Raw genomic sequence first — 20,136 nt, 5'->3', positions numbered from 1 at the left:
CCTTACATGAATGACATAACGTTTGCTTGTACTTCGACAGGACTTCCTTTTGCGAAGTCCGTCACTACCACTCAATTATCCACACCGATAGGGTGAACGCTGTCAACCTGTATATCACAAACATCGGCTTGTAATCTGTCTATGGTTGCACATTTTTGTTCCAGAGTAATAAAAAGGTGTTGGTGGAACTTTCTTTGTTAGGGAGTGAATGCTGTCAGCAAATTAATAATACGGAGATTGTGGTGCCATTTTTGGATGTGCTGTCGGTGCTTCATCCATCTTATTACCTGAATGAATGAATGTAGTTTTTATGGAGCACGGTCACTGCTGGTTTGCTCTTTCTTGGCTCTGGAAATAAGGGTTTTCATGCTTTTTGAGCATTTGTCTAGGACGGTTCTATGATGCTGTTTTTTTATCACATGAAGTTACAGGGAAGAGCAGACCCTTGGGCCAAGAGATCCCAGTGTAAATGATTCAAGAAGTGGAAGTACAGCAGTACAAAATCTGAAAGGGTTTTGCAAGTCTTTATTTGTTGGTTTCTCATGCGCTTGTAATTCCATAATCGAAAGATCAGAAGACCAGAATGGCGCGCCACACAAGGCTGCTATAAGCTGGAGGCTGACACCCCCTTGAACAACAGCGGTGACCTGCTGCAAAACGTCACACTTCAGGACCACCTGTTCACCCTGCATTCGGCTTTAAATGAAATTCGTTCTTTGCGTATTGGATCACCTACATAATGCATCACAGTTTTCTCTTTGTCATTTGCTAGTGGAGCACTAGGTCTCTGTTATTGTATCGTCTGTTCAGGTGTTTATGCGAGTAAGTGTTCACCGATGTCAACGAGTTTGACCTTTAATAATACATACGTTTCGTTGCAGGTCTATAGCTGCATCCAGCGGGATGTACTCATCTGTCTACATGAGAACGGTGGTCTCAGTGTGTATGCGCACAGCGGTCTAATATGTCCAGTGAAAGGTACACATTCTTCTAGCAGACCGGCTTCAGCCACTACATCTCGATCCAAGCAGGCTCGCTACGCTATCGAATCGTATACGTACGACTTGATTGCTAGTGTTGAGGGGTCTCGTCGATTCCGCCAGACTTTTCGACCCGTTTTTACGGTTGATCAGGCCCGCGAAGTTTCCATTGCCGTGAGCGGGACGGAAGGTCGAGTGCAGGTGAGTTTCTTCACAAGGCCTACACAATAGCCTGTCCATAGAAATGGCACACCAGATTGACCAACTGCCTGTACAGGGGTAATATAATTCAGGGAAGGAGTCATTCCAGTTTTTAGCGGCAGTTGCATGTTTATTCAATAATTCCGCGTGAGGAATTCATTGCAATTTCGTTTTCCGTTCTCCTACAGCTCATGAAGCAAGACTTTGAATTGTGAACGAGTATAGAAGCCTTGGCACTTGACAGTAGGGATTAACATGTCTCGTCAACTCCTTACCACTTAGCCACCACCAAGTAATTTTTGATTTCTTTTCAAGTGGAGAATGAGCCCGAGTCTTTTGCTTGCGCTAACAAACCGATACAGCTGAGTCCTTTAATAACAACCTTTTGTGCTTCCTCATCATATCTACTATGGCAACCGAGGGTTCCCACTACTACTGAGGGATCGCGACTCAACATTCACCACTGTAGTTATGTTGGCCATTCGAAAACACCTTGTTTGACATCCAGCCATTCCATGGTAATATATCTACTGTTTTTGCATGACCATGTGGTGCTTTGTTCACCGTGTAGCACCTACCGTGGGTCAGTTACTCAATATGACTGATTACTCTATAGACAGTGTACCTTTGTCGGGACATAAGATGTTTTCTTCATACTCATTGAACCACTCCTCTCCGTGGGGCGCGCCGAAATAGCCCAACCGTCCTCAGGACAGCTTTGACCAGCCGGCTGCTATCCACCCTCGTTTCGCACGTCATAGGTGAAGGAAACGCTACCAGCGGCACTAGTATAATTCGTGGTTGAGATGGGTTGTATTCAGCAGTATTGTATCTGAGTGAAAATTTCTCCTACCGACACGTTTTTCATTTTACATTTCTTCACGAATGGCAAGTATACCATTTTTTTCGGTTCTAGTTCTGGCACCTGCGTCCACTCCCTCTACAAATGTTGTCTTCGGAGCAACCACAATCGCTGGAACCCTTCTGGTGTCTTTCCGACATTGTACCACATCAGCCTGGTCTGGGGAGGTAAGTACTCACGCGCCATCGCCTAATGAAAGTAGTACGACGGCACACTTTTTGAACCTGTATTTATCCTCGGAATTGGCGTATGTTGCTTAGCATTCTTGAAAACCAAAGGCTGTTCGTGTTATTCTCAGAACCGGTAATATTTTGCTGAATATATTAGGATTGTTGCAGTACAAGTTATGGACTCGCCCATTAATGAGTTGCAGAAAAATACAGACATTACACGTGAGAAGTGATGGGAACTTTTTCTAACTTTGAGTAAATGGGTTGGATTTCGGCAACTAGGCGTTACTTTTAGCAGCATTTCGGGGTGTACTGACATTCCGGGGAATGTGCTGGATATTCTCTACGATAGTCCTACTTCAAGTGTTTCTTTCCAGCACGACTGCGTACACGTTTTTTTTATTTCGACCAAGGGACTACATATAGTGTTTGGAATTTCGCTGCGTAGCGGGTAGAGGACTGACATACAATGAAGAGGATGAACTTGAAGAGAGCAGCAGTCGTAACCAATACAGCGCACTGTTTGGTAACGCGTTAACCTCCAAAGTGCTGTTCGAATATGAGGACAACATCAGCATGGTTCTACCAACGAACCCGAAGCAGCTCCCTGGTTAAGGCGCAAACTTAATGACCGGAAGGCCTGTGGTTCTCCCCAACCCGGGGAGATCGACTGCTCTTGTCTGAGATTGGACAACCTGGATATATATCACCCTTATGCTCCCTTCGGATGGTGTGACAGCTAGGCGCTGAAGGGGTGCCACGGCTCAAAGTTTACCGTTATTATTATAATTGATTCGAAACCAAACCCATTGAAAGAGACATTCACAGAAACATAGAAACTTGTACCTTCGAGGAAAGGAGTTTATCGGAAAATTTCAAAACTATTCGTAATAGACGTAAAAGTGGTGATTATCCAAAATAACGAGTCCAATAACATTAATTTGTCTCCTTAGGGCAAGCGAGCTCGCCTTGACTCTCAGTGGTTTCAATTTTGTCAGCATGCAAGATTGCTTTTTCAAACTGACACTAATGCTGACGAATGTACAGCCCAGCACTTCACGAACGGTGCCAAACAGTAAAGCCGCGTATCACCTGCGTTACTCTGCGGATTAATCCTCCAGTCTAGTAAATGTTGAAGTTGTACTCAGCGACGGGTTTTGTGTCATCTTGATCCTCGAGACTGCGTGGGACTGAGAAAATGAAAATGATTCTGTCATTCGGACGTATGAACTGGTTGACTACAACACGGACGCTTGTATACGACCTCATTGTGCCAACCGACAATTTAAATACTCGTTTGTCTATGAGGAAGGTTCGCGTGGTCCACTTGTTCCTAACACAGAGATAATCGCTATTGTTGATTGGTTTCTATGCTTATACGTTGTCCACTGTAAACTATATTATTGAGGACAATAAATTTCGCAAACACCAATGCGAACCAAAGGTAGGGACGAACGGAACTAATAATCCTTTTTACATTTGGATAACCCCACTTCATCATCACACGTATGGACATTTAATAATAGTCGTATTTCTTAGTATCTACGCTATGTTCGATCCATTGAACGGAACCCTTCTGCAGTTTTCCCTCTGAATGTGTCGGCATCCACGGGTCACTTTTTCGGAAAATCAGTGGAGGCACACCACAGTATACACAATCGTTTTCGTTTTTCGCAATATCGATTTTGTCGCGCCCAGGATTTCATATATCCCCGTTTCTATTCAACTCCATTTGATGGGCCTGCTTTCGACGAGTTTCCCAGGATATACGGAAAATTTCCGATCCAGAAAGGGAATCTTAGGGCGGAACCGGTCGTTCTTCAACCTACAATGAACTTTGACTACATGTCTAATAGATGTATCTGCTGCTTTCAAGTCTCTTCTGTTAGACAAGCTTAATCTTGTCGGAGGTCTCTTTCGAACTCGATGCTTTTATTCATGCTAGATGGTGCCACAAATCTCCCGGGATATGAATTCCAGGAACATCCTATAACATGCAGTACGTGTGAATTAACGTTGTGTTGCTACCGGCATCTTGTAGCAAGTAGATAAATGTTGCCTCAGTTCAACTCCACTAAACGCCTTTGACACATGTTGTCAGTTTACTTTGACAACCGAGTGGTCGTCAAAATGAAGTGGCCTTCGTGGAGCTGTGCTCCCCGCCGCCCAGCCTAGTAGTTACTTTAGGACAGATAACTCCAGTTGTTGCACATGGTTCTTTTTGGGCGGAGCGCAGTACAACAACACGGCAGTCGTGGTATTTGGGGGATTCTCCGTGTTAGTTCTATTCTGTAATGAGCGACCGCCGAAGAACTCAAGGTCCAACCTTCCAGCATCCAATGGCGCTTCGCACTGTATCACTTTTTTGGGCTAAACGAGAAATCAGAACTGATTAATTCCTTATTGAGTGGTTTTCCTAATAATGAGGTTTACCTGTATGTTACATATTCAAATTTCTGGCGTATAGCTTCCTTAACCCGACCCCTTTTCATATCGATAGCAAATCGGGCTTGTTTGTAAAACCACAAAAATTCGTAACCACGTTAATATATCCCTTTTTACTCTTCACCTACTAACAGATCCAGAAAACTGTGTCTGCAGATGTCATCCATATATACCTCCAACAAAAGCAACCCAACTGTATGTCGCGTTTGTCCTCCTCACTTGAGCAGTTCATTTGCTGCGGTGACTGGATATAAGTCGCTTGTTGCTGTCGGAAACACACGGGGAAGTGTTCTTGTGAGTGTGGCAAAACGTTTTTTTCACTCGTGTGATAAGGTCCATGCATATTGAACGACACTATCGTCTTTTCATCGTCATTTTTCACGCCCACCAATTTTCCAAAAAACAACTGCATTTTTTTTGAAAACTGAAATTCACTGATATGACACTACTTTTCTCTATAATCCTTTTGGGATGATATAGATTACTCTTTCTGGTAGCGTCATGGTTGGCTGTAGGAGTATGATTCCTTTATGTACTTTCAGAGACCGCCGAAATGCGGGATGCCCACGTTTCCGCGTATTCTCAAGTATTTATTCGTTTCTCTCTATCTGGATGTCTGAGTCACTTAATGCGCTTGTCCAGTTTACTCGCTAGTTTCGTGAATTTGGCGTTTTCGAGGTGGCGATACATAGTTGTGTAGTGGGACCCTGGCTTTGCTTGCCTAGCCCGTTTTTTCCATTAGTACTTGGCTGGTGGGATTTCAGTGCTCCCCTACTTTCTGGATTCATCAAACAATCTCTTTTGATGGCTTGTGAGGGAAAGTATCATGTGTCTTGTTTTGTGTGGTAGCTGGTACAATTGCTTAACGCGTATGTTAAGCTTTTATACTACGTTCTTTGGATTTCATTGGTGCTTCTAGAATGTGTAAGTAATCGGGATTCGTGGCGCTTTTGAAGTTACAATCGAGTCATTTGATAAATAGCATTCTACTTCCGAGTTATATGCTACCAGAAGCATTATGCGAGGCAAACTGGGTGAAGGCTGTATACTAGAATTCACAGACTGTTGTCAGCGAGTAAAAGACGACAAATTATCACTAGTTTCTGTTCATGAAAATTCTGAAAGACTGTATGGAGCAACGTACAGAAATTAACGCAAGCAAGAGCGAGAGGGGAATTAATTTGTGGAGGCGCGACACTGTACAGAGGTGCGATAATTGTACCGATATAGATCCAACATCCCGACTAATACTATCAAAATCACACACTCGTGGTCCCAAACACACTGTCAGTATATGACATTTATCTGCTGGATTGTTTTGGTATTAGATAAACCAGCCTGTTGCCGCTAGAAGTTGTCCATTGCTTCCTCGTGTCAATGCAGTACTTCAGTAAAGTGCTGTTCAATTACCAATTGACGTTCTCTGCAAGAGATCATACTTTGGGGCCAGTCAACATCACACTTGAAAGATTGATTTCTCTCCCTCGCTCAGAGGTACAAGATTTTAGTAACGGATTGTCAATATATTTTTTCACATGAAGTGGCACAGGAGAGCATTTCAATTAAATATTGTACTGCAAAATTGAAGGACGGTATTTAATAGACATTGGATATCAAATTCAATGCATAGGAGAAAAAAACTGCCTGTGTTTTATAGAAACTGACCTTCAGAATTAACAAAACTTGCGGATCAAATTTTTTGCCAGTCACTTGTTAAGTGGAGGCCTTCTGTGTGAATGTTTTTGAATGCGTATGTGGAGTGTACTGATGACTACCGCCTCTTGTAAAGTGTATTCTTCGATATTTGTCGCAAACCGTGTCATTTTCCAGTTTATTTGTTCTTTCTACCCACTAGATATGGGATATGGATTCAGGGTGTCTGTGGCGTGAATATCAAGTTTTGTCCGTGCCTGTTCTTGGTGTTGAGTGGGTGTCACTGGCGTCCGGTGGCCTTTGCAGCCAGGCGGATGTTGAACCCCTGACACCGGATGTCGATGGCGCTTCAGCATCGGATGGATTAAATCTGGGTGTATTTGTTCAGGGTTGGCAACCCAGGGAAAGACTGACGTCGGCTGCAGCGGACAGTTCAGTGGATGAATCACAACAAGAAGGACGGAATTTCACGGTTTTGCTCAATCTCATTACTGGGTTTATCACTCCTATCCGCTCAACTTCAATGGATACCACAGCTTCTGGCACACCTGTTCGTCGAGGCACTAATTCGGCTTCAACCCCCTCATATGAAAGTCCGATTGAATGCGCACATGTCAGTCACTACGGGTGAGTTTTTAGTTTGTGTTTCTACGTTGGCTGTCACTACCCTACACTAACTAGGAGATGACTAGTTTTCTTGACGTAGTCCAGCAATACATACACCGAACGTTAAAAAACCTCTTGAACCGATAACTTCTTTATCAGTTTCAAGCTTTCTCCTCTTCAAATATCCCGCCTATCTACTCATGGCACAGTGGCAGTTCAATGTCTGGGAGCATACATAAAAGTCGCACAAACCATTTACTATTGCTAATTTGCCTATGTCGCAACCAGATGGAACTTTATTTCAAGTGTGAGAGCGTGAGACGCTTTAAAAAGCGCACTAAATTGTCAGAAATCTGAGCCGTGATACAGTGAATGTGCCATATGTTCAAATGGCCTTACATTTAGTGTCCCTTATTTCTGTCTGTATCCCCGATTATCTAAAGCCATAGTGGTGGGTGATCTGTTTGATGCTCTCGTGTATTCTGGAACCGATTTCTCACGGGAGCTTTCATCTACTGATTAAAGGTAATTTATTTCTGCTACCTGAGAATGGAGCAATTGTGAAGGGCATAGGTGGTCCCGTTATTTTATCACGAAAGAAGCCTTTCCTTACGGGAGCATGTTTTCTTTGAGTACATGGGTCTCCGTTTATTTACATGTTGACGTTTTTGTTCTGAACTACATGGCAAGCCTGACGACAGTCAACAGCGTATGCACTCATAATCTCTAGGTCGCTTTGCTAAGGCGCACAGCCTTCGTTTTTTTCCCGAAAGACGAACAGTTGTGCTATTTTTTTGAGGAACGTTCGGCCACAAACGGACTATAATTTGTCCGTTGGATCAATGGAACCCGCTTCACTTGACATTGTCTGACAAGTGAAGTGATATCCACCTCACAATTGAAACTGTTAACCAGTAATACGCTGGTTGTTTTGTTCATATTTGTGATGCGAAACGGTTCCCGTTCAACTAATGGAGTATCTTGCTAACATAGAGGATTTAGGTCGCAAGAGAAAGTGACTCGCAAAATTATTTCCCTCAAAATTTTTCTTACTTTGAGCGTTCCTACAAGGAGGAACGGCTGTACTCAGTGTAGAAGTTCGGGAAATGTCAAAACGGTTTCTTTCTGATAGGTATTACTCAGACAATACTTCCGTACAAGAAAATAGTACCAGACGACACCTTACGTTGTTTTCTCCCATACATGTGGCAACTGAATACACGGCGTCCAGAGAGGAAATTTGATGGACAACAATGCTGCCTATCCTACCCGTGTGATGATATCATGTGTGCTGCGCCGTTATTTCTAAAGAACGATACCATGTAGCAGCCGCATGTTGGAGGTAAATTACACCTGTTCGTCGAGGCACTAATTCGGCTTCAACCCCCTCATATGAAAGTCCGATTGAATGCGCACATGTCAGTCACTACGGGTGAGTTTTTAGTTTGTGTTTCTACGTTGGCTGTCACTACCCTACACTAACTAGGAGATGACTAGTTTTCTTGACGTAGTCCAGCAATACATACACCGAACGTTAAAAAACCTCTTGAACCGATAACTTCTTTATCAGTTTCAAGCTTTCTCCTCTTCAAATATCCCGCCTATCTACTCATGGCACAGTGGCAGTTCAATGTCTGGGAGCATACATAAAAGTCGCACAAACCATTTACTATTGCTAATTTGCCTATGTCGCAACCAGATGGAACTTTATTTCAAGTGTGAGAGCGTGAGACGCTTTAAAAAGCGCACTAAATTGTCAGAAATCTGAGCCGTGATACAGTGAATGTGCCATATGTTCAAATGGCCTTACATTTAGTGTCCCTTATTTCTGTCTGTATCCCCGATTATCTAAAGCCATAGTGGTGGGTGATCTGTTTGATGCTCTCGTGTATTCTGGAACCGATTTCTCACGGGAGCTTTCATCTACTGATTAAAGGTAATTTATTTCTGCTACCTGAGAATGGAGCAATTGTGAAGGGCATAGGTGGTCCCGTTATTTTATCACGAAAGAAGCCTTTCCTTACGGGAGCATGTTTTCTTTGAGTACATGGGTCTCCGTTTATTAACCGATTTCTCACGGGAGCTTTCATCTACTGATTAAAGGTAATTTATTTCTGCTACCTGAGAATGGAGCAATTGTGAAGGGCATAGGTGGTCCCGTTATTTTATCACGAAAGAAGCCTTTCCTTACGGGAGCATGTTTTCTTTGAGTACATGGGCGTTTGTTTATTTACATGTTGACGTTTTTGTTCTGAACTACATGGCAAGCCTGACGACAGTCAACAGCGTATGCACTCATAATCTCTAGGTCGCTTTGCTAAGGCGCACAGCCTTCGTTTTTTTCCCGAAAGACGAACAGTTGTGCTATTTTTTTGAGGAACGTTCGGCCACAAACGGACTATAATTTGTCCGTTGGATCAATGGAACCCGCTTCACTTGACATTGTCTGACAAGTGAAGTGATATCCACCTCACAATTGAAACTGTTAACCAGTAATACGCTGGTTGTTTTGTTCATATTTGTGATGCGAAACGGTTCCCGTTCAACTAATGGAGTATCTTGCTAACATAGAGGATTTAGGTCGCAAGAGAAAGTGACTCGCAAAATTATTTCCCTCAAAATTTTTCTTACTTTGAGCGTTCCTACAAGGAGGAACGGCTGTACTCAGTGTAGAAGTTCGGGAAATGTCAAAACGGTTTCTTTCTGATAGGTATTACTCAGACAATACTTCCGTACAAGAAAATAGTACCAGACGACACCTTACGTTGTTTTCTCCCATACATGTGGCAACTGAATACACGGCGTCCAGAGAGGAAATTTGATGGACAACAATGCTGCCTATCCTACCCGTGTGATGATATCATGTGTGCTGCGCCGTTATTTCTAAAGAACGATACCATGTAGCAGCCGCATGTTGGAGGTAAATTAGCTCAACTAATGGTACCGAACACTTGACACCACTCGTATTTCCTGAACGTCAACCACTCTATTCATCACGTCATAGTAATTTGCCCGTCAAGGTAATCAAGCAGGCAATCGATTCCCAGTATCCCACTCACCGAACCAATTCTGGCCTGGTATACTTTTATCCCGTCGTTTCGGTCAGCCGTAGCGTGCGGCGTCATTTATGTGAGACGGCCTTTATGGAGGAAGAACGCCCACTGTCCGTTCTGTGGTTTACAAAATCAGATCTTTTCTGCTACACTGATTACCATCCTTCGGTATCGTTTCTTCATGGTATTTGGATTCCAATCCCCTAAGCTTCATGATTATCCTGATCACCTGTTTCCTACTTGAATGCCGCGAATGTTGCTATCGTAGCTTAACTTATTTACATCATATTTACACCAATTCTGAGAATTCCACATTTGCTAGTCGAAATTCCCATAGTTTTGTTGAACGCGAGGCTGAAGCTTGCACAAGCAAACTGTTCCTAACATAAACTTTATGACTTCACATAGATGATAGATATACAGTAGTTTCGGTATCATATCTCGACGTGCAGAGCAACGAATAATGAAATGAAACTTTCTAATATAGAGCGGTTCCAATGATCAGCTGCTTCTGACTGTCTTTGTATGAATCACTTCCGTTTGAAGGCAATACCTCGCAATATTGTTGCGGAATCAGCATTTGGAACTATGGAGTTTACACAATTTGAAGTTGATACAACGGCTATCTTTTGGTGATTGGGGAGCTGGCGTCGCTCTGGTGAGTTTGCCAATTTTTTTTATAACAGCCGTCTTCGTTTGTCTCGAAAGCCTGTTCCTCCGGTTTCATCGGGCACGTAAGTGCAATGTGAAAGGTCTTATTTTTTTAACTTTGCGCACAGACTGCGCTCCCTAGTAAAGGCAACTTTCATAGGTGGGGTTAACGTAGTCTCAGTTAATATGCTCAAATGTATCCATGTTGATGAGTATAGTACGACAGGATATGCCCTAATGTAAAATTTTCACCAGGTGGCAGTTGGTTGTCAGTGTGTCCACTGATGATGTATCCTCGCATGGTGACTGAACGTTTGCCAAGCTGGGCGAACGACAACCACTTGGTCGACAACCAATGAACTCACCTGCACTATCAATATTCAGGCATATTGCCAATATTTTCAGGCTTATTCTATTGTTTTGGTCCTTTCGACCCAGCATTGTCGTTTCCGTGTGTGTTGGCACGTGATTGGCTATTCCTCTTCTCGTTGACATAGTGCTTTCACATTGTGGTCGTCCTTGCCGAAAAGCTCTAGGAAACACGGAACGTATTCAACAACTTAATTGTTACACACAAGAAAGTCTCCCTGATTTCGTTCTGGCTAGGTAACAGTGTACCCGAATTACACAGTAAATCTTCTCAGTGGGGGATACCCATCGGAGGACCAAAAATTTTAAAAGGTTTTTTAGATTTATGTTAAATGCCCATGTATGCATTCACCTGCATTCACCTTTAGTCTTTTTCATGTGATTAAACAAATATGTTGATTTTTCATGGAGAAGTTTGCTTTCCCAGGCCTTCGAACTGTTACTATCCTGACTACACTGCGGTTCTGATGGGCTCAGCGACAAGACATTGTCATTCAGCCGTATTCATCCCGAGTACCTGATAACTATAATTGTTAGAGGTTTCACTTCGAGAGTTGCCCCGCTTTCCCACAATTGACTTTTACTGAAAAAGTTAGACAATCTTTTCCTATTTTACTTGTGGTGTGGTGAGAGATTCAAGTCACATTTCCGATCGCTCTGTGTTGTATTGGGAAAGATGAAAGCACGAACATGGCTAAGCCTTTCAATATCCGACTATACTTTCATCAGGAATTTTCATTTCGCACAATCCTTCGCGTCTGTGGTGACTTGCCACATGAATAGTAGTGATAATTTCTCCTATCAATGGAATCGTTTTTCCTTACCCCATAGACTATTGGCTCATCGGCTGGCTTCATCAGCTCGAGAATACCCTTCAAACTCACAAATAAAAATTAGTTTAGACACTGTGTAACAAGCAAGTGTCTATTCTCAAAGTTCAAGCTAAACCACATCTGATCCTGACCCGTTAAGCAATCGTACACGTACGTGCAAACAGATATCCTATCCCTCTTGGAAGGAGACGCTAAAATGACTATGAACAACACCAGTCTGGAACAAAACGCGTCGCTTTGGAGTGTGATTTGTGTTTGCCTGGTGGTCCATCCTAAAAACACTGCATCAACGCACTAACTCATTCATCCGCGAATTCAAGAACGAGTAGGAACGGGGTGTTGACCAGAGAAATGCACCACTTAACAGCGCATCCTTCGTTTGAGGGGAGGTTTCACCTTGTGAGACTATATCTCAGTGATTTGTTCCTAATTCTTGTAAACAGTTCATGTAAAATGCAAAAACGTCCATGAATGTGGGCGTTCCTTTTCGGAATTCTCTGTTTTGTCGTATTTATCTGATAGAATTCACGTTAGGAGGTCATGGCAAGTTTCACCCACCGACACTAGGAGCAACCATTGTATTTTGTGCAATAGGTTCTAGGAGTTCAGTATAAATGATGGTTACAGACTGCATGGCTATGTTCTAATTTTTAGTTCGGATGGGAGTCTAAGGTAGCTTTGCGGTCCGAGCAACACCTCAGGTGCTTGAACTCCGGTTTTGTGAATGGATCATGCCTCAGTTCTTAAAATCATTTGGCTTCACCTTATAGGTCCTCTCCAGGTTTGTTGAGCACTAGACCGTATTCACCTATCACGTGGTCGATCTGATACGGCTTCGCGTTATGTCCTGGAGTTTGTATTAGGCTTGGTACAAAAAGGTTCTACGTCAATCTTACTGATGCTGTGTCACTCTGTGTCACTGTTTTCCAAGGTGTGCGCGCCTAGGACTGTGTGAATTTTTGCTTTCCCTTCTGACACAACTGAGACTTTCTTCCTTAAGGTTTGTATGGAATTGATTGTTCACTGTTGTCGTATCTCTACCAATGGTGTGGTATGGTATTCTTACACTGAGTAGTTCAAACGGCGTAAAATGTGATGTGTACGTTGTTTTTTTTTCAGTCGATGGGCTATAGTTGATGCACCCAACTTTCCTGATCCGGTATTCCCAACAAGCTTAAGCTATTACAGAGGTACTGAAGGTCAGACCATCTGACGTGCATTTTCTCGTGGAGGACATGCCTCGAAGCAATGGAATGCTTACCCCCCCCCATAAAAAACCGCTATTGTTGACAGTATATGGAGACGTTGCTGACTGTGTTGGGTTATTTCGTTGTTGTTCAGGCGACAGTTGACCTACAGCCAAGGATGACGATATAGGTAAATGCAGACCACAAACAACCGGCAACAAGAAATTTACCAACTACTGGCGGTACATTGTAAGCATATCGCTTTTCCAGGTGAAAAGCATCCCAACTCCACCATGCGTTGATACCTCTTCAGTTCAGATGATCTGTCTGCTTCGAATGTTCTCCTTTCCACTGAGAAGGGTGCAGTGTTGTTGGTGACCTTCCCCCCCCCCCCCATAAAAAACCGCTATTGTTGACAGTATATGGAGACGTTGCTGACTGTGTTGGGTTATTTCGTTGTTGTTCAGGCGACAGTTGACCTACAGCCAAGGATGACGATATAGGTAAATGCAGACCACAAACAACCGGCAACAAGAAATTTACCAACTACTGGCGGTACATTGTAAGCATATCGCTTTTCCAGGTGAAAAGCATCCCAACTCCACCATGCGTTGATACCTCTTCAGTTCAGATGATCTGTCTGCTTCGAATGTTCTCCTTTCCACTGAGAAGGGTGCAGTGTTGTTGGTGACTAGGCAGGTTCACATTATTTGTCACCGAGATGTGTTCCTTCAAGGAAACAAGTGACGATGGACTATACCATCTGTGTTATAGAGCAATGTGGACTTCACGTCCATGTTTTGATCACTGCCTGAGTGAGGCTCCTGACTTTGAATTATTTTTCACCGCCTTGCTTTTAAGTCAGTAAAACCTTAGCTAGATGTTCAAACTCTTGACCTGTATTTTCTATCCATTCTCTTATTCTCACAGGATTGGTATCAGTCGGTCGCGAAGCCAACGGAGTCATCTTCCCCACCATCTTTCATGTTTGCTTTAGAGCGTGATGAAAAGTACGTTTCCGTCCTTTTAATCGCTTCTATTGGAATACAGTGGTCGACTTTACTATGATAATGTTTCCGTGAAGTTTATCTTCCGTAACCGTTCGTCGTCGCCCTTCCCTTGGAGCGCCATACAGTCACATTAATTTGATCGGAAAAGCTCTGTTGTTCAAAAAAGATGAAGAAAAAGCGCTTAGCACAGACATCTTCAGTCGCTTATTCAATCATCGTCCTTGTTTCTGGAGGACGTATATGGCATATATTTTTCGTACTTTGTCAATCATTGCTTGTCGTTTGTACGGACTGTCCGTGACAACTGTACGTCTTTCGCACTTTCTGACTGAGCTTTCACTACACCCAATCCGCGTTCAAAGCATGCCATCAGCAGTGTAGCGGATTAATGACGTGTTGTGTTCGTTTATGAGTTGTTCGACCGAAAATATTAAAGGTGTGATATATGGGTGTTCTTCACCTGCTACAGAAGTTGCTTTTGTTTTTTCAGGAATCATTACTCATCTCCTTTATCCGTTTTCTCGTTTGTCCTTAGAAAATACCATAGCGTATTTCCCATACTTCGTTACCTAGTTCTGGACGGTAAGGTTAGTACAAAATTTACTGACTGCAGATTTGCCGGTTCATGACAGGTTTCATTATTGCTGGATTTTTTGGAGGTGCGTGACCCTGCCAACTGTTGGTAGGGTAGGTCCTCTAAACCAAAAACTCGCAGACACCATAAACCGATTTGACCGGAACCATTTGTAGTGCATCGTCTCTTGATCGTTCATTCTCCATTCTATGTCGTTTTGCAATGAAGCCTAATTCGATGAATAAAGCTCGCCAAGTAATTCAGTAATCTTCGGCGCGAGGTGCCCCAAATCGGACTGTGCAATGTGCAGATGTTTGACTGGTTGTTTCAGTTGCTGCTCTTCAGCAACCTTAATTTTATGTTTCTATGACGCACCTTACCAACCGTTTTGGTGTATAGTACCCAATCTTTGTGAGAAACACCATCCGGGACCAAGTTGAAGGTCACTCCCAAAACGATGCCAGAATATAATGCAGGAATAAGAAAACTTGTCCAATAACCAACAGGCAGAACCATTCAGTGAATGCAGTGTCAATACTTCAGTAAAATACCCGATCATTTACGTTCGTCTCCAGGCGGTGCGAACCACCGTTTGATCTTTCTCTGCACGAAACATCCTCTATCTGAAAACATGAGTTTTTACTTCACTATACCTCGATATGTCCTGTATCTTCAACAGTGTAGAATACCTCACATTAGATATCTACGTTTGCTTCTCCATCTTCCGATTGATGTGTCCTGGTTTGCTAAGTTTTGCAACCATGATCACATCAGTTCTGTGAAGAAGTGCTCAGTAAGCTTACCACAATGTCGTTCCACAAATGGATCGAATGACGCGAGCTGCATTCACTCACTTCTTGAGTCATTCATTGTTCTGGTCGCTGGTACTCCATCTTGATTTGAGGTCAGGGCTACAAATCAAACTCTCAACTTCTTTTACGGTGATTGTTTAGTGCATTCTACCGTGGTATTCAGTAGATTTACAGTGTTTCCTGTTCAGTCAACGAGAGAGTTGTAACTAAGAAAACGTCGATGGGTCACACTGTCGAACGATCACTACCAAAGAATCCAATTAGTATTACAACGCATGAGTCATCAGCTTGATAGGCTTGTTTATTTCTGAGTAAAAAGTGAAAGTAGGAAGAATGACGAGGAATCTCACGGGGCTCCTCGGCCGCACAATGCTCTTAGCTGCAAAACCTTGCAAATGGAATAAAACTTTACGTTGCATTTTGTTGCGTATGTGAGCGAACTAAACACCAGCCAAATCTACGCTCATATTGTCGTAACTCACCAGGTTTAATTGTTCACTGGAGCTATCATACCTCTGGCGGAAAAATTCTACTGGAATACTTTGCTACCAGCACTTGGACCCGGGATGCCTAGATGGGACTCGAAAGTCTGGACTGGTATTCTGAACTCCATTGCCCGTCTGTTTTGATTCATCAGGGACACGTCGTAGCTTTTGAAAGTTCAATTCCATTGCCATGCGTCACAGCCACCGTGTAGGGTTTGTTGTTTGGCGTACCATTTTTAATGCAGTTAGGAATCGCAGACGGTGCCTGACCCTTTGCTGTGCAAGTTGACTTATTTACTCGCCCCGATTGTTTCCTATGGATGATCTAAGCTGCACTTAGTAGGTGTGAACCGCATATTGCGGATATACAACAATTTATTTGAATTTTTTGAAGCTATCTCTGGCGCTTGGCGCATACCGATATTTCGACGGGTACCGTTTAGGTCGATTTGGTGTCGAGCGAAGTACGCTATCATTCCCAGGAATATATGTATTATGAATATTCGTCTACAGCCAAAGGTGTCTCAGTGGACATAACGGAACAGTGGAACTAATCTCGTTTTCTCTTTCTATTTGTTATGGATCTGATAACTTCCTGAAAATCAGTTTCCGCACATAACGCGCTAATTAGGTTTGATTAATATTTTTAATCAATTTCGACAGTTCGAAGGTTTCGGATCATCACCGGTCGCCGACGCAACGAAACCTTACTATGCGACGCGAATCGCTCATTATGTGCTCAACTACAGGCAACCTTCGTTTGGTTGTTGTTGATGGTTCTGAAGTGGACTCCACGGTCATTTCACAGTCTGCTGGATTTTTTGGAGGTGCGTGACCCTGCCAACTGTTGGTAGGGTAGGTCCTCTAAACCAAAAACTCGCAGACACCATAAACCGATTTGACCGGAACCATTTGTAGTGCATCGTCTCTTGATCGTTCATTCTCCATTCTATGTCGTTTTGCAATGAAGCCTAATTCGATGAATAAAGCTCGCCAAGTAATTCAGTAATCTTCGGCGCGAGGTGCCCCAAATCGGACTGTGCAATGTGCAGATGTTTGACTGGTTGTTTCAGTTGCTGCTCTTCAGCAACCTTAATTTTATGTTTCTATGACGCACCTTACCAACCGTTTTGGTGTATAGTACCCAATCTTTGTGAGAAACACCATCCGGGACCAAGTTGAAGGTCACTCCCAAAACGATGCCAGAATATAATGCAGGAATAAGAAAACTTGTCCAATAACCAACAGGCAGAACCATTCAGTGAATGCAGTGTCAATACTTCAGTAAAATACCCGATCATTTACGTTCGTCTCCAGGCGGTGCGAACCACCGTTTGATCTTTCTCTGCACGAAACATCCTCTATCTGAAAACATGAGTTTTTACTTCACTATACCTCGATATGTCCTGTATCTTCAACAGTGTAGAATACCTCACATTAGATATCTACGTTTGCTTCTCCATCTTCCGATTGATGTGTCCTGGTTTGCTAAGTTTTGCAACCATGATCACATCAGTTCTGTGAAGAAGTGCTCAGTAAGCTTACCACAATGTCGTTCCACAAATGGATCGAATGACGCGAGCTGCATTCACTCACTTCTTGAGTCATTCATTGTTCTGGTCGCTGGTACTCCATCTTGATTTGAGGTCAGGGCTACAAATCAAACTCTCAACTTCTTTTACGGTGATTGTTTAGTGCATTCTACCGTGGTATTCAGTAGATTTACAGTGTTTCCTGTTCAGTCAACGAGAGAGTTGTAACTAAGAAAACGTCGATGGGTCACACTGTCGAACGATCACTACCAAAGAATCCAATTAGTATTACAACGCATGAGTCATCAGCTTGATAGGCTTGTTTATTTCTGAGTAAAAAGTGAAAGTAGGAAGAATGACGAGGAATCTCACGGGGCTCCTCGGCCGCACAATGCTCTTAGCTGCAAAACCTTGCAAATGGAATAAAACTTTACGTTGCATTTTGTTGCGTATGTGAGCGAACTAAACACCAGCCAAATCTACGCTCATATTGTCGTAACTCACCAGGTTTAATTGTTCACTGGAGCTATCATACCTCTGGCGGAAAAATTCTACTGGAATACTTTGCTACCAGCACTTGGACCCGGGATGCCTAGATGGGACTCGAAAGTCTGGACTGGTATTCTGAACTCCATTGCCCGTCTGTTTTGATTCATCAGGGACACGTCGTAGCTTTTGAAAGTTCAATTCCATTGCCATGCGTCACAGCCACCGTGTAGGGTTTGTTGTTTGGCGTACCATTTTTAATGCAGTTAGGAATCGCAGACGGTGCCTGACCCTTTGCTGTGCAAGTTGACTTATTTACTCGCCCCGATTGTTTCCTATGGATGATCTAAGCTGCACTTAGTAGGTGTGAACCGCATATTGCGGATATACAACAATTTATTTGAATTTTTTGAAGCTATCTCTGGCGCTTGGCGCATACCGATATTTCGACGGGTACCGTTTAGGTCGATTTGGTGTCGAGCGAAGTACGCTATCATTCCCAGGAATATATGTATTATGAATATTCGTCTACAGCCAAAGGTGTCTCAGTGGACATAACGGAACAGTGGAACTAATCTCGTTTTCTCTTTCTATTTGTTATGGATCTGATAACTTCCTGAAAATCAGTTTCCGCACATAACGCGCTAATTAGGTTTGATTAATATTTTTAATCAATTTCGACAGTTCGAAGGTTTCGGATCATCACCGGTCGCCGACGCAACGAAACCTTACTATGCGACGCGAATCGCTCATTATGTGCTCAACTACAGGCAACCTTCGTTTGGTTGTTGTTGATGGTTCTGAAGTGGACTCCACGGTCATTTCACAGTCGATGTGAGTCATTTTAATCCCATGTGCATATATATATATATATATATATATATATATACCAGTCTAACATCAGAATTAGCACCACACAAATCAAGGTGTTGTGAGAAAAGAGGAGAATGTATTAAATAGGATAGTATGAGTACCTTTTTTCATGTTTGACTGCGTGCAGTTCTGCCATTTTGTCTTGCCTCACAAAACCAGATATTCATGCCATTGGATTTGGTTTTTAGTTGTTTCTAAGTGTCTTGCCAACAGCGCCTATTGCTCGTCAGGCTATAATGCTTAAGACAAACTGAGCCTACAGAGGCGAAGCCTAACTTGCCTAACTTCCTCCATGCCCATGCACCAAGCCACCGCTTTCGCACCTCTTGTTTCAACTGGAACTAGCGCGCACGAACAAAGCACAGAGCTGTTGACTGACAATATCCAATACCCAATAACGCTATTGCTTTACTGCTTTTCCTACAAAAGCCCCAAGGTGGAACAAGGAAGCGGTGTGAATGCGGACTTGTACGCATTCAGCTAATCGAAGGAAACTGGTAACGCTAACGCCGATTAACCGTTATATCTCGAAGCTACTCCTACCAAGAGCAGAGATGGTCACGAAGGATTTCATCTTCCAATTCATTTTATGCATTTCTACTGAGTCACACAGCGTCCATCTCAGTCAGTACCGCCCAGCGGATAACAACACTCCTCTCGGTAGACGATGATATGGCAAGTGTAGCGACATTGGACATAGCTGACCTACTGCAACTTGTGTGGATGGGTGGGTGTGTTTTACGCGATTGAATTCCCCACTGCACAAACAAATACCGGTTTTCTCATTAACTTGTTACGTTTATCCAACAGCCATCTAACACCACGAACAATTCTTAGGCATCGGTAGTCTAAAGCCTGAAAGGCACCAGAGGCCCTCTCTCAACCATGCAAAACACAACCGGTACTGCAGCCTAGTGAGCGCGCCCCTTGAGGTGTAGTGATATACCATCCTGACACCAAAATTGGCCTTATTGAGTGAGCATTATTCAAGCCTTTAAAAGTAGTACACTGACTTCATCGGACATACTTTCTTCGGGGTTGATGTGAGACTCTCGACAGTCCCTAGTGCTTCACGAATTACGAGAGACGTGTTTGGAGACTTCATATTCTGGGGCATGGCTCTGTACTGTGTAAGTGCAAGGTGTTTACCAAAAAATGGTATGATGGTCGTTCATCATCATCATCAACGACAGCATGACATCAGTGCTCAACACCAATGCTTCACTGCCGTACAGCCATGACTTATTTGAAAGCCTTATTGTAAAGAAAAGAATAAAGGTGGATGGGGGAGGGACTTAGTGCTAGCTTAACACAATCATTCCGAGGTGCCTACACCTCCAAACATTCACTCAGG

General features: G+C 43.2%; 1 protein-coding gene across 1 annotated transcript in view; it reads left to right on the top strand.

The window, feature by feature from the left end:
* The window catches only part of T265_00782 (hypothetical protein), a gene marked incomplete at both ends in the record, with an annotated part of 45,945 nt that overhangs the window by 9,734 nt on the left and 16,075 nt on the right, over window positions 1-20,136 (top strand). The window contains 7 exons of the mRNA XM_009164654.1: window positions 882-1,181; window positions 2,098-2,210; window positions 4,793-4,952; window positions 6,514-6,938; window positions 10,517-10,628; window positions 13,941-14,020; window positions 18,594-18,743. Of these exons, the coding sequence (XP_009162918.1) occupies window positions 882-1,181; window positions 2,098-2,210; window positions 4,793-4,952; window positions 6,514-6,938; window positions 10,517-10,628; window positions 13,941-14,020; window positions 18,594-18,743 (1,340 nt within the window). The remainder of the gene's footprint in view (window positions 1-881; window positions 1,182-2,097; window positions 2,211-4,792; window positions 4,953-6,513; window positions 6,939-10,516; window positions 10,629-13,940; window positions 14,021-18,593; window positions 18,744-20,136) is intronic.

This window comes from Opisthorchis viverrini (assembly GCF_000715545.1).
Source record: "Opisthorchis viverrini unplaced genomic scaffold opera_v5_8, whole genome shotgun sequence".
In the NCBI taxonomy this organism is placed as follows: domain Eukaryota; kingdom Metazoa; phylum Platyhelminthes; class Trematoda; order Opisthorchiida; family Opisthorchiidae; genus Opisthorchis; species Opisthorchis viverrini.
The sequence above is the reverse complement of the archived record's forward strand: the minus strand, read 5'-3'. Positions and strand labels throughout refer to the sequence as shown.